The 14,267-nt window shown below is 33.4% G+C and overlaps 2 protein-coding genes across 3 annotated transcripts; both read left to right on the forward strand.

Moving 5' to 3' along the window:
* The first annotated feature begins 682 nt into the window (after nucleotides 1-682).
* Nucleotides 683-4,174, forward strand: LOC125827454 (DNA-binding protein S1FA-like). 2 transcript variants are annotated; one of them, XR_007442997.1, is made up of 2 exons: nucleotides 683-855; nucleotides 3,770-4,123. XR_007442997.1 is itself a non-coding variant. In XM_049506772.1 (2 exons), the coding sequence occupies exon 2, from the start codon at nucleotides 3,779-3,781 to the stop codon at nucleotides 3,986-3,988; it is 210 nt and encodes a 69-aa protein (XP_049362729.1). In that variant the 5' UTR covers nucleotides 708-855; nucleotides 3,773-3,778; the 3' UTR covers nucleotides 3,989-4,174. The 2 variants fall into 2 exon arrangements, 1 of the variants encoding a protein (XP_049362729.1); XM_049506772.1 differs by having other exon boundaries at nucleotides 708-855; nucleotides 3,773-4,174.
* Nucleotides 4,175-7,637: 3,463 nt separating this feature from the next.
* Nucleotides 7,638-10,412, forward strand: LOC125827436 (protein IQ-DOMAIN 2-like). Its single transcript, XM_049506751.1, has 5 exons — nucleotides 7,638-7,721; nucleotides 7,825-8,136; nucleotides 8,310-8,531; nucleotides 8,969-9,088; nucleotides 9,404-10,412. Exons 1-5 carry the CDS (start codon nucleotides 7,662-7,664, stop codon nucleotides 10,103-10,105), a joined length of 1,416 nt encoding a protein of 471 aa, XP_049362708.1. The 5' UTR covers nucleotides 7,638-7,661; the 3' UTR covers nucleotides 10,106-10,412.
* Nucleotides 10,413-14,267: the final 3,855 nt, after the last annotated feature.

Raw genomic sequence — 14,267 nt, forward strand, 5'->3', positions numbered from 1 at the left:
TTACTCTCAATCTTATTATTAAGTAGTTCATTTATTCAAGAATTTTGAGGGCCAACAATGCTAACACATAATTATTTTTGTAAGATCTGTTAGCCAGCCTCGAACGTTTGGCGTTGGACGTGCTTTAGGGCATACAGTCAGACGCTTATGGTGTAAGTCTTACAGAACTAAGCCCCACACTTGAGTCTCGGGACATTTTGCTAGAGCCCCGGCCCAGGGCGAACCCCGAGGCGAGTCCTAACGAAGTCTTTTAAAACACTAGTCTCAACGGTCCACATAAGATTTAGTTTCTATTCTATATGAATTGTTGGAATTAATCGAATATATTGCAAGTTATGTTGACAGAGATTTTGTTGATCGGTGACTTATTTTTAAGTCGGAATATACTTACTATTGCGCTTATAACGAATAGTATAGTTGTCCAACAAAGGTCGACTCAGGATCAAGTGTACACTAGGTACTAATTACGTCCCTAAATTGGGGTATGCCAAATAATTATCAATTTCTAAATTATTTCATTGTTCATTACTTCTTTCATTAATTTTTATCTGTCAATATTTTAAAAAATAATTTTTTATTTTTTATTTATCACTATATTAAAAAAGGATAATTAGTGCACTCACTTCCTTGGTGTAAACTAACAAAAGGAGGACTTTGGGTCCCAAAGAAGAAAGAGAAAATAACTTTATTGTTATGCACCCACCCATTGTATTTAAGCAGCAAGGCCTGACCGGAAGTCCATTTTTCTCCTTCCGTTTCATACTCGACAAAATCTGCGTTAGGTGACGATGAGTTTCTGAAGATCTGATTCCCCTAACAACCTGAATTCATAGATCATCTTCCTCCGATCGCGTGGTAAGCTCCTCTAAATCTCACATTGTATTTTGTTTTTTTCAATTTTCCCCTTTTTTTCTAGCAGATCTGCTTTGGTTCGAGTCAGATTGTTGATTTTTTGTATATTTTTCTGCATTTTTTGTTGCACGGAATTGTGAAATTGTATTGCTTATTTTCGTTTTTTTGGGATGGAGGATCTATGATTGGAGCTTCGTTCAATTTTGCAATTTTCTTTAGGTCTGATTTTGTTTTCCAGTGTTCTTTATTTGCGTGGAATTGTGAGATTTTTATTTCTTATTTTCATTTTTTTGGGTTGAAGAGCCTCGTTCAATTTATTGCAATTTTGTGATACATAATTCTGAAGGTTTGATTTTGTGCTTTACTGCTGCTTATTTGTTTTGATGAGATCTGGATTCCGAAAAGATTTCAACATTCATTTAATTTTCTCACATTTTCGCATTAGCATAGATTAATGAATCAGGCTTATTGAAATTTGGTGATGAAAATCTGGACAAACCACCATTTGACATAGTGGCGCACAAGCGTTTCCTTTGTTAAAAAGGAAGAACATAAGTTGATTACCATCCTTGTACCTCTATGATTTTGGGGGTTGGAAAGAGTAGCTTAGGGAAAAGCCCATTTGACGATGAAAGTGACCAAAGATATTTTTTTTTTCCAAAAGTCTTTAGCTTGTACACCAATACAGCGGGCCTTTCCTAAATCCATGTGAATTCCTCTTCATAGTTTGTCATTTCACCAGGCTCATGAAATGAGTTGACTTCCAAAATTCAATAAGATTGGGGATATCAAAAGAAAGGGAGTCTCTCTAATTCTTTTATCCTGGTTATGAATATGTGATTCGCCTCTGAAAATTAATGACGAAAGGTTGGTTTGTTTATCTGCAGTTGAAAAAATCAATATCAATTGGATACATTGATATGTGTTTTTTCTTTCATCTGTCTTAATCTAAAAGGGTGAAATAATGCAAGAGAATTTTATGAAAAATATGAAATGAGTATAGTCAAGTCATTCTAGGAACCTGTATTTATGATAGTAATTTCCCACCTCGGTGCAAGTGGTAAATGGAAATTTTGATCCCAGGATACAAGACGTACAAGTTGCACTCTCTGATTTTGACATTTTGTTCTTCTACCAAAACTAATGGCAATAGAAGGGAGGTTTAGACTTTAGAGTTGGAGTAGAATATCAAAGAAAGAGGAATAGCAAAAGTTTCAACTTTGATGAAGAATTGACAGAATGCTATTAAGAAGAATGACTTTTCTATATGACTGATTTCATTTTCAGTTGCTACAAAAAGTTCATATTACATAAAGAAAGCCAACCAACAGACACTTTTGAAAATTAAAAGAAAAGGTAGTTACTCTCTAAATAATACTTACATGAACAAAAGAGAACTAATTTGAAGTGTCCTCTATAGATTGAATTTTCAAATGCCCGTTGGCTAGCTTCAAAAATTTGAAAACCAAAAGCTGTATCTATATGTAGGTTCTCTGTAACAGCCAGAAAATTAATTTGCTATAAAAAACGAAACATTCTTCTTTACACCATTCTGCCAATTTTTCTTTAATGTTGCTATTCCTCCTTCATTCGACTATAATTTTGGAAGTCCTTCTTTCTATTGGTTTAGTTCTTGTGAATTGTGATAGAAGAAATTTAAAAGCGCAAATTTGATTTTTTGAGTAGACATTGTATCCTAGGGATAAATGAAAAAAAATTAGTTAACCATTTGCACCATATGGGGAAATATGGTTTCTTGAAAAGGGGGCTTACACTTATTCCATGTTTTTCATAAAATTCTTGCATGATTTCACTCTTTTAAATTATTTTTCAATATCTCTACAACATTCCCTTGTTTGGATAGGGAGGAAATGCAAAGTGAACTAGAAAAAGAGGAGCAACAAAATGTTCTTAACATTCCTTTTACCTATACCAAACCAGTGGAGCAGCTTAAATGTAGCAGTATTGCAAAGTAGTTTTGACAAATGTCATGTACATAGAATATGGTGGCCAAATGTTTAAAGGCGTTTGTTATACAATTGGTCCATATATGCCCTTGATGTTATAAAAGTGACTCAAATTTGTCCTTCCTACGTTAATCTCATCCCGTTTTGCAAAAAATTGCATGCCATCTACCAAGCCAACCCTTCTTCTTCCAGCTCTACCCAAAACACCTTCACCACCAACATAAACTATATACATTAGACATTATTGAGATATTTCTTGCAAATTCACGTGTTATTAAAAACTTGTATATTAAGTACGTAATTAAAGTACAAGTTTTGATTAATACGTGAATTTACAAGAAATATCTTAATAATAAATAAGGTAGATTATGTAAGTTGGTGGTGATGATATATATGGTGTTGGTGATTTTAGTTAGTGGTGGAAGAAGAAGGGTTGGTTTGGCGAGTTGGCATGCCATTTTGGCTAAAATGGATGGGGTTAACATGGGAAGGACACAAATTTGAGCCACTTTTATAACATGAAGTCCATATATGGACCAATAGTATACATAAATGGACGATAGTATAATGGAGGACAATACTAAACCTTTTAAGATAGTAGAAGGGCAAATATGACCCTTTTTTCCCTTTTCATTATCACTTGTTCTTTGAAAATTTTCATGATTATGTCGTATGGGCTATGTTATTACTTTGTAGATGTTGCTATGCATCATTTTGACCTAGTAGACGCTTCCATTGAAAAAATGGTTTGTATTCTAAATGTATTATTTTCCCAATACGAGGAAACATGTGAAGGTTTCTTCTGAAGTTGGATAAAAGTTAACATGTGACTGCATCACAGAGCAATTCAAAGTTGGGATTTGAATGTGTTCTCTTTGTTTAGTCTTTGATCTGTACCCAATTATACCTGTGTATATAAATTGAAATGATATTTGTTATCGTTTGTTAAGCAGAAAAACATGGCCAAGGATGTCGAAGTTAACGGATTCAACCCAGGATTGATTGTCTTACTCCTTATTGGTGGGCTTGTGCTGACGTTCCTTATTGGGAACTATGTCCTTTATGTGTATGCCCAGAAAACCCTTCCTCCAAAGAAAAAGAAGCCGATCTCCAAGAAGAAGATGAAGAAGGAAAGACTGAAGCAAGGTGTTTCAGCACCCGGAGAGTAGATGTTAATACACTGGAGGACAAGAACGTGTCTGAATTCATGTCCATCAGCTCTAAAATCAGATGATTGTAATTCTTAAGGTTACATTTTCTTGTCAAAACAGATAGAACATCAAAAACTGCTTTTGCTGCCTTTATTTGTGCTACTGACTGAGAAATTTTCATAGAAGCTACTGATTTTCCTTTTTTCCTTCTAGAATAACTATCGGTTTACTGTTTTTCTTTTTGCTGATATGAGGTTTATGCTTAGTACTGCTATATATCTTGAGTTGCATAATTGTCGAAGAAGTTGTTTTTGTCTCTTATAGATTCATACACGTTTGGATGGTCGTGTTAATACGTGTCATGAATTGATTTGATGTAAACATTTGTGTGGTCAAGTTTTTAGTGGTTATAAAGCAATAGGTATGTTAAGGGTGCAACTTTAAACAATTCCTAATTCTAATAATTTCATTGATTAATAATAATGAATGTAATTGCAGAAATCAGAGTCCCACAATCCTCATTTACACAAATTATAGCAGATGATATATTTCTAATGTTTTTCATATGTCATTACATATACACTTCTGCAGTTTAGGAAACATCATTGTTTATTCAAATTTCCTAAAAATACCCAATTAATCAAACTTTGGTACAAACTCATCCATGAGATTTCCTCCCCTGCAACAAAGTTAAATACTTAATCAAACATACAAAAGATGGAACACTTTGAAGATATCCATGGAACACTACTTGTTGTGTAGTAGGAAGAGATCTAGTTTCTCACATGAGTTTGGCAAGGCTTACTAGCTCTAAGGCCATTAGATTTGCAACCGTTGTATCGTCCCTTGGATCGATTTGATGTAGGAATGTGAGGATGAGTTTCAGGACCTCTATAATCGATATCAGAATTTCTTGAATCCATGTTTGATAAATTCCTTTTTCCTATGAAGAAAAAAAATAAACGTTTAGATTAGTCATAAATCCGCACCACACATCTCATAGAGCGACCCTGAGGAAAAGAATCCTAGGTCAACACATTAGCATCCCTTGTTTAGTCTAAGAGATTTTTTTTTGGGGGGTGGGGGGCAAGGAATAAGAAACAATTCCTAAGTCATGAGGACTTGGATCATCATGGAAGAAGAATGAAGTCGGGGTAAGGCAAAAGGGCTGTTGAAGGACGGACAAAATGAGTTAATGAACTAAACAAGTTTTGGCAATATTGGATGTGTCGTTATCTTGACAGCAAAATTAATTACAAGGTCCTGACATGTGTATGGTTAGAACATTTATGTTGTGAACCGTGCCATGTGTGCATTATTGAAAAATGTACTATAAGCTATCCCATAGGACTCTTCAAGAATATCGTTCGACGTGTTTAGACATGACAGGTATACCTAACAACTTAGTTTAAGCAGTATTATTTGACATCATTTCGTCAAAAATTACGTGTTAAAAGAATGACAAAAGTCTCATATTTGTAGTTAATAAGATGGTGGACTTCTTATAAGGCTTAAACAATCCATCTTCCTTTGAGCTAACCTTTAGGGTGTGAGTTAGACCCAAGACCTAATTTCACTTGTAGGTTATAGTTCGGGATTAGATATGAACTTTTGAAGAATTAAACACGACTGCAATAATTTTTTTTAACGATTTAAGCAAAATAACTTTTAAGCACGTCTTTGACCAGTAATATATTAAGCTATAAAGGCATCTAGATCTAATATACCTACATTTTTGAACCATATACTATGTGACAGTTGCAAAACGTGAAGTGTGATGGGATTTACTAATGCCATAATTTTTGGCTTTAATTGAACATGACAGAAATGTGAATTAAAGCCGCGTGAGCGATGACTCAATATTTTACTACAAGGGTACACTATATTTTCGAGGCGGATGGACATTTGAAGTTTATGAATTTTTACATCAATTGCAAGTAAATATGTAGTAATAATTGAGTTTTCCATAAATTTTTTATATATATACACGATTTATATTAATGTTATTGAGTTTTCATATCTTACCATAGCATGAGTACATAATAAACAGTTGACACCTATATATAAGTTAATCATTTAACTCCAATACTGGCAAATGGCAATGCTAATAGAATTATATATTTATATATAACTCATCACCATGTTTTATCTTTCTGTTTTGATTAATTTATCCTTCCAAACTAAAAAAATGTTTTAAGAACAACTGGTAGTTATCTATCTATAGCTGTGGATGCTTTTCTTCTCTAATGCAAAAACACCTTTAATTAATGGTATCAACTTCATGAGTTGTTATTGTTATTATTATTATTATTAAAAAGCAAATAAAAAAGACTAATAAGAAGCATCTAATCATTTTCTGCCGGATAATAAATAAAACAGTGAGATAATTACAAATTAACTATCAAAAAAGTGGTTACAGTTGATGAGCTGCTCTACCCTCAATAATGATACATCAAGTTGAGTCTGAATATGAAAAAAATCTTTGATAGGAAACGTTACTCCATATGAACTCATACACTATATGAATTTCAATTAGTCGAGCTCCAATGCAGGTGTCCAAAACAAAAAAATATAAATAAATTACAAATTAGAAGTATGGGGTCCACTTACCCAGGTCCACCCAATGGGTCCCAAAACCAGCTGGTCTTCTAACATGGTTGAATTCTTCATCAAGATCTGATTTTTATCACACTACAAGTGCCTAAAAGGGTACTAAAGTAAGAGGGGTCCAACATTTTCTTGATCTTTTTATGTTACCCTCTACACAATATAAACATATTTTGAGATAAAGTTACAATCTTTGAAGAACAAATTAGATAGTTTTCTGAGATCTGAAGAAGGGGCTCCAATTTTGCCTAAAGGGTATTTCTTCATACTTTAGATCTTTCAAAATATGTATATTTTTGAGTTTTTTGAGTTTTTTTGCAGTCTTAGTGGAAATTGAAGCTAGTTTCAGTGTCATTTTCTTTAATGTCTTTTTAAAGATTTGGTAGACTGTTTCTCTTTTGGAACTAGTACTATAATATGTTCAGTTGAATTACTAGTTCTGTTATCTGTTTAGCTGTTGAGTAAGTATAGAGATAAAAGAATCAATTTTGATCCATCTATGTGATTTTTGATCACTGTGGGACTGAGGAGTCAGAATCTTTCTTGATTTTTATCCCTGTTGAGAAATTAGGTTTAATAGTTTAGGTTTTGGATAACTTGTTAATCTGGTTAGAAATGACTGTTTAATTCATAGATCTTTTAAGTTGTTACCTTCTTTTCCTTAAATGATCTCAAGATGATTTGTAGGTTCTTTCCTCACCCTTGTCGTAGTATTACTCTTGTAGTTTCTTGTCTATCTATTTTTGTTATTATCTGTTGTTTCTCGTACTATGCCTATTGTATTATTTTGTTGTAGTACTGTTATGTTCCTATATGTTGTTTTTGTTACTATCTGTTTTGGACTGTTTTTTCTTGAGTCCAAGGTCTATTGGAAACAACTTCTAGGTAGGGGTAAGGTCTGCTTACACTCTACCCTCCCTAGACCCCATTTTGTGGGACTACATTGCAGTATGTTGTTGTTGTATTTGCTTCCTTTCAATTTTGTGAGTTATGTGGATAAATCTCTCACTGAAAAGGTTAAGCTAACCGTGTAATGTGCTTTGCTTTGTCTTTTAAATAGGGAACATTGAGGAATGAATTGAAAATGGGGAAGAAAGGAAACTGGTTTTCTTCCGTAAAGAAGGCACTAAGCCCAGATCCTAAGGTGAGAACAAGGTTTTGTGGAATAGCTGTATCCAGCTTTTCTAGTGCCGTAATGCTTTTTTCATAATTTAACTGTGACTAAGCATTCTTGAGCTTAATTTCAGAAATCAAAGAAGAAATGGTTTGGGAAAGAGAAGGATCCAGTTCCAGATTCTTTGTCCCTGGTTGCTGCCTCAGTGTCTCCTCCACATCCTGTTCCTCATGTTGAAGAGGTTGCACTGGATGAAGTGGAAGAGGAGCAGACAAAACATGCATACTCTGTTGCAGCTTCCACTTCCGCAGCTGCTGAAGTTGCTGTTTCAGCCACCGAGGCTGCTGAAGAGGTTGTTCCATTAGCTAAAGTGACTCAGTATACTGGCAAATCAAAGGAGGAAGTAGCCACAATCAGGATTCAGACTGCATTTAGAGGATATCTGGTATGCTTCTGTACATTCTTATATTCGTTTTGTTCTAAACGAATTTTCCGTATGTGGAAGTATTTCTTTTCAGCGAGGTTACCATAAGCTTGATCATTTTCCTTATTAGATCAGTAAAGCTTGTATTAAATAGTTTGATACTGAGAAGGAACATTGACATTTATCAACTGCAGGCTAGGAGGGCATTGAAGGCTTTAAGAGGGCTAGTCAGACTCAAATCACTTGCTGATGGACCTACAGGGAAACGACAAACTGCACATACTCTAAAATGCATGCAAACACTATCTCGTGTGCAGTCTCAGATTAGTTCTAGAAGGATTAGGATGTTGGAAGAGAATCGAGCTCTCCAGAGGCAGCTTATGCAGAAACATGCAAAAGAACTTGAGAGTTTGAGGGTCGGTATTCTCCGGTTATTCCACCTTTTTTTTCTGAAAGAAGGGATGTGAAAATTGATCCTCCATCAGACATCACGAGAACTAAAACTGCATGTGCTTAGTGACTAGTGTTTTAATAAAGTTCACTAGAAAATGTTATATGCTAACTTATGGAAACGTTAATAATTACTCAATTGAAAGTTAGCTTGCAGATTTCACTATTTTATAAGTTAAGCTACTACGTTTTTTTTCCTTAACCAATATTCTGTTTCTTGCTATAGCTGTGAACTGAATCGCTCGGCATCTTGTAGCATTCTATGTTTTGTCAACCAAATAGGGGGGAGGGATATGATTATTATGCACATCTACATCTGCACAATATAATGTTTCGAAATGGATTGTTTCATTGTTTGCTGCTTCTTTTTTTCTCTAATAGAAATTTTTGTTTGTTTTGATAGAGAGGGGAGGAATGGGATGACAGTGCGCAATCAAAAGAGCAGATTGAATCAAGCTTGCTCAGCAAATATGAAGCTGCAGTGAGACGAGAAAGAGCACTAGCTTATTCATATTCACATCAGGTAATTAATTAGCTTATCTTTTCTTCTATACAGAAGAATTAGCATTTGGAAAGAGCACAGTCGATGCATATGTGTAGTATATGACCTCCAGGAAACATGTGTATGACCTCTCACATTAATATCGTCAAAACTTTATGATGACATGATCACTTACATTGAGGTCTCATCTCTTTTTGTTTTCCCTGTAAAACATATATAATTCATTACTTCAGCAGAATGACTCTAGCTGTCTAGCATGTGTTTAAAACTTCTAATTTCATAGCTAGTTGGAAGATATTTTTGTATTGCTTGTGACAAAAAAAATTGTCTGGACAGAAAACCTGGAAGAAGTCACCAAGATCTGCCAACTTGCTGTTTATGGACCCAACCAATCCTCAGTGGGGTTGGAGCTGGTTAGATCGATGGATGGGCGCTAAACCTTGGGAAACCCAAAGCATGTCAGAGAAGGAACTCAAAAATGATCAAATGTCCATTCGAAGTGCCAGTATTGCTGGAGGAGAAATTACCAAGGCATTTGCCCGGTATCAGCTGAACTCTGACCTCCCTTCTCCATCCAGCCAAAAACCAAGTCACCAATCTCCTACAACCCCTTCCAAGCCAGCCAATTCAATAGCATCCAGAAAATTGAAATCGGCAAGAGTAGCTGCAATAAGCCAAGATGATGATGCGCGAAGCATGATCAGTATGCAATCAGAACGTAACAACAGGAGGCATAGCATTGGGGTAGCATCTATAAGAGATGATGAAAGTTTGGGAAGCTCCTCCTCTGTACCAAGTTACATGGTACCTACTAAGTCAGCAAAAGCAAAAACACGTTTGCAAAATCCTCTTGGCATGGAGAATAATAGTACCCCAGAAAAGGGACCAGCAGGGTCTGTCAAGAAGCGACTCTCTTACCCGCCTTCACCTGCCAGACCAAGGCGGCATTCAGGTCCACCAAAGCTGGAGAATACCTCCATGAACACCTCTATCAACACATCCATTGCCGAGGACAACGTGAAAGAGGTCATCAACTAATTATTCTTGCCACAAGTAAGAAACTATCCTGCTGCCTTACTACATGAACTAAATGCAGATAAGAATTAAACATGTCTGGAATTCTTTGTTTCTGTTTTTGGGCTCAACGCGGATGGTTCTTGCTCTTATATATTTCCTTCTCGCAGAGTTGTTGAACGCGTGAGATTGTGATAGTTGTGTATCATTTTACAGAAAACATTATTCTTGATTGTGATTATATATGATTGTATCCTTATTATGTATCCACATAGTGAAAAAAAACTACAGTATTTATTTATTCAGTTAAAGGTACATTATTTGCTGTCTTTGAATTTTATCTGTTTTTGCTTGCTTGAATTCTGAGGATGGTTGACAAAATGATAGCCTTAAACCTGAATGTCAATCAGTCATAACAACACAGAACACCCCGTGTGCTTAAGGATTGGACATCTGGAGCGTAAGATAGGGGGCGCCCAACATCAGGTAAACAATGAATTTGGATGAGTCTGATTTTGATATCATGATAAAGAAACGGAATTTGAGTCTAATTCAAACCTAAAAATTAGCTCAAGAGGCGAGAATTGTTCAAGATTATATAAATAAACCGGATTTCCTTCCCCGAGCTGATCTGGGACTCAACAATCTGCATTTCTTGATACCAAAGTTGTTTTCTTAAAGCAAATATCTTGAGTAAGAATAAAGTCTTATGTAATTGGAAATGAGTTCTGAATGAGTGTATGTCACGTAATGGATTGTAAATGATAAATATTAACATAATGATGAAAGGTAATTGACAAGTAGAAAGGCAATATGGAATTGTGATGATTAGACGCGGCAAAAGTAGCTCATGAAATTATAATTCGTTTATTTTTGGATTGAGAATTGATCTGTTCATTTATTATCTTAGTCTAATCTATTTTAATCCATCAAAATTTGGGCTGATATCTAGCTCAAATTAGTCAATGAAAAATTGTCAAAATATTTTTAAAAAGATTTTTTTTATTTGATATGTTATATATAGTCATAAAAAAGAAAACTAATAAGACAATTTAAACTCAATAATATTATCATAATTGGAAAAATTACCCAAATACACATTTTATTTTATCATAATCTCTAAAATTCCCTATCATATTAAAAAAATTAATCAAAAATTCCCTCTCAGATGCATCACTTCCCTCTTGGTGACACATCTCTATCTCTCTCGGATACATCCCGACCCTCGCCTATGTATCGGGATCCTATCCCCTCTCAGATACATCCCTCCCCTATGTATCTGGATGTTCTATTCCCTCTTTGATACATCCTCTCCATGTATCCGGATGTCTACTGATGTATCTGAAAGTGATGTTATCCGAAATCCATAAATTTTAAGAAACTTTTGTAATTTGTAAAAGAGTAGGGAAATAATGTAATTAACTCTTAACACTATAAGATTTATGTAAATTATACTCCCTCCGTCCCATTTTATATGTCACCTTTTGGATTTCAAGAGTCAAACAAGTCTATCTTTAACCGTAAATTTTTCATAGATCTTTTAAACATTTTGAATTATCAATTATTGTGAATAATAGTACTCTTTACGTAGTTTACAAATATATAAATTTCATTTCAAAAAAATTGAAGATTTCATGCGCAAATTACCGGTCAAACTTAAATTGTTTGACTCTCAAAACATAAAAGGTGTCATATAAATTGGGACAGAGGGAGTACATAATAATTGGGATGATTTGATTTTGGCCCATTTCAGTCTGATTCATTTCAGCTCAAGTAATTTTTGGGCGAATCAATAACTTACCAATTATTTACTCAATTCATTTTAATCCATCTAAATTCAATCACGACTGCTCCATTTTACACCATTAATGAGAATGTACAATATAGGAGCAAATGGTCACAATGAGTGACTACTAGACTCATCATTCCATATGTTTTGTTCTTGATAATATCCTCTATCAACATCAATCAAATCCTTTAAGCACTAAAATGTACAAACATATAGACTTGGCCAGGAAATCTGTCACGATCTAAAACGGGACCTTGGCCGGTATCCCATGCTTTAAACTGGAACAAAGAAAATATTTTATACGTGTTTTAAGCCCTTAAATTTATATTCGTTATTCATATTTTATAACATGGTACCATGTTTCAATTATTTATTTGCCCTCATATGGATCTGTATGTACCTCGTGATTAATCAAAGCATGTATTTAGTAGAAATTATTGACAAAAAATTTACGGTCCATACGAAGTCTTCACTCATTAATTATCAATGTTATTCGACATTACACCATATAAATTCAAATCATATATATACAAAGGAGAATGTTAGACTTGCTTACGTGGCATGCCTAGAAAACTATTTATATTTTTTGTGGTTTTTTTGAATTTTTTATTTATCTTTCAAATTTTCTCTTTTATAATTTGAAGGCACAATCATTATTATTATTCAATTAAATGAACAATGAATATGTGTAAATGTTCGGTTACTGATCTTTCAGACTTTCACATCCTACGTTTTTCATATTCCCATAAATACACATTTATTGTTCTCCTACAAATATAAACTGAGGTGTTGGGTCTTCATTACCATTTTTTTTTTCATTTCATGTATCCCAATCACCATTTAGTTATTTTTTTTAGAATATGATATTGTGTGCAGATTCTTTTGAGAATTTTTCATACCGGCTAACTTAGTTACATTTTTGTACATATCTTATGATAATATTTATTATTCTTTATACTTAGATTATTGTATTATATATTTTGCTATCTTTATTGTTTCTTTCTTTACTCTAGAATATTTTATCAAGCTTTTTATATTATTTTGTTATGATTTCTTTACTTTCGCTATTTTTTTCTTGATATATTTTTTCTTGAGTAGAAGATCTATAGAAAACAACATCTCTACCTCCAAAAGTGGGGTAAAGACACTCTACCCTCCCCCATATTATTTCATGTTCATGTGCTAATTATTTTAATTTTTCAATTAAAGTGAATAATTATATTAGTACGTATAAATGTATCTCCTCAATTTTTTCATTCATCTGTCACTACAATTTTTCAGTCTTGCAATTTTCCTCTTAGGCCTAATAGTAGTCTATGATTTATATTTTTTTTGGTTTTATTATCTCTATATGTGTATATGGTGGAGTGTTAGTTGTCTATGTAGATTATCTTATTCAATTTTGTATGATCTGCGAGTGTATTGTATATTACGCACATAAGTGATCTATTTTATTAAAGTGGTGTTGTAAGCTACTAATTCTTGATAGGAAGCTAAAGGAAGAAATAAAATCACAAAAGAAAAAATTATGTTTTAATTTCTTTGTTTTCTTTATTCTTAATTTTGACATTTTTTAGAGTATATTAATTTGGCTTGAATTTTATTATATTGTTGGTAGTAACTTAAATTTGATTGACATGTAATATGTATTCAATATTAGTATTATTTGATGGACATGAATGGATTGCTTATTTGCTTACCATCATCACACCTTTCTAATTCTACTCTTATAAATTTATAATTAAAACTTTTTTTATTCATAGACAAATTTATTATTTACTCATTCACCATATTGAGACTAATGGAATAGTTATTATTGTTCCAACCTCAAAAATTTCTTATTTACGCAGGAAAAAAATAAATGAAAAACCTCTTTAGCGATAAGAATAAATCAACTTTTGTTCTTTTTTGCATTTGCTTCTTTTTAAAATAAATCAGCCCAACAATCTTTTTCAACCTCTTTAATTATATCTTTTATATGTTTTTCTTAAATATTTTTAAAAATTAATCTTGATTCTTAATTAATCTCATTAATTTCTTCTTAACTATCTTTAGAATGGTGACGTTTCGAAAATGAAGGGTGGTGCAGGAAGGGTAGAGGACCATTCATGTACCCCTATTTACTAATTCATATTAGTACGTATAAATAATATAACAAAATTCAATAAAGACCTTCATCTTCTCCACATCATGCCCTCTTATACATTGCTATATATCATAAGGCGCTTGTTTTTGTCAGATGTTTAATACCTTTCAATTGAGAAGAGATTATAACATCACGTTATCACTTTCACTTAATGCTTACATGAAGATTTTACTGATCACTTCTTTTTGATAGTAATAACTTCACATTCGACTAAAATATGAAAAAGATATAGCATATGAAGATCTTACCCT

The sequence above is a fragment of the Solanum verrucosum genome, unplaced genomic scaffold (genome assembly GCF_900185275.1).
Source record: "Solanum verrucosum unplaced genomic scaffold, falcon-dt-bn FXZP01000138.1, whole genome shotgun sequence".
Classification (NCBI taxonomy): domain Eukaryota; kingdom Viridiplantae; phylum Streptophyta; class Magnoliopsida; order Solanales; family Solanaceae; genus Solanum; species Solanum verrucosum.

Excerpts from the sequence above, each read along its gene's own strand:
- LOC125827454 (XM_049506772.1), top strand. The coding sequence starts at position 3,779 with ATGGCCAAGGATGTCGAAGTTAACGGATTCAACCCAGGATTGATTGTC.
- LOC125827436 (XM_049506751.1), top strand. The coding sequence starts at position 7,662 with ATGGGGAAGAAAGGAAACTGGTTTTCTTCCGTAAAGAAGGCACTAAGC. Across the intron at positions 8,137-8,309 it reads CTGCATTTAGAGGATATCTG|GCTAGGAGGGCATTGAAGGC; the intron begins GTATGCTTCTGT and ends TATCAACTGCAG. Across the intron at positions 8,532-8,968 it reads AAGAACTTGAGAGTTTGAGG|AGAGGGGAGGAATGGGATGA; the intron begins GTCGGTATTCTC and ends TTGTTTTGATAG.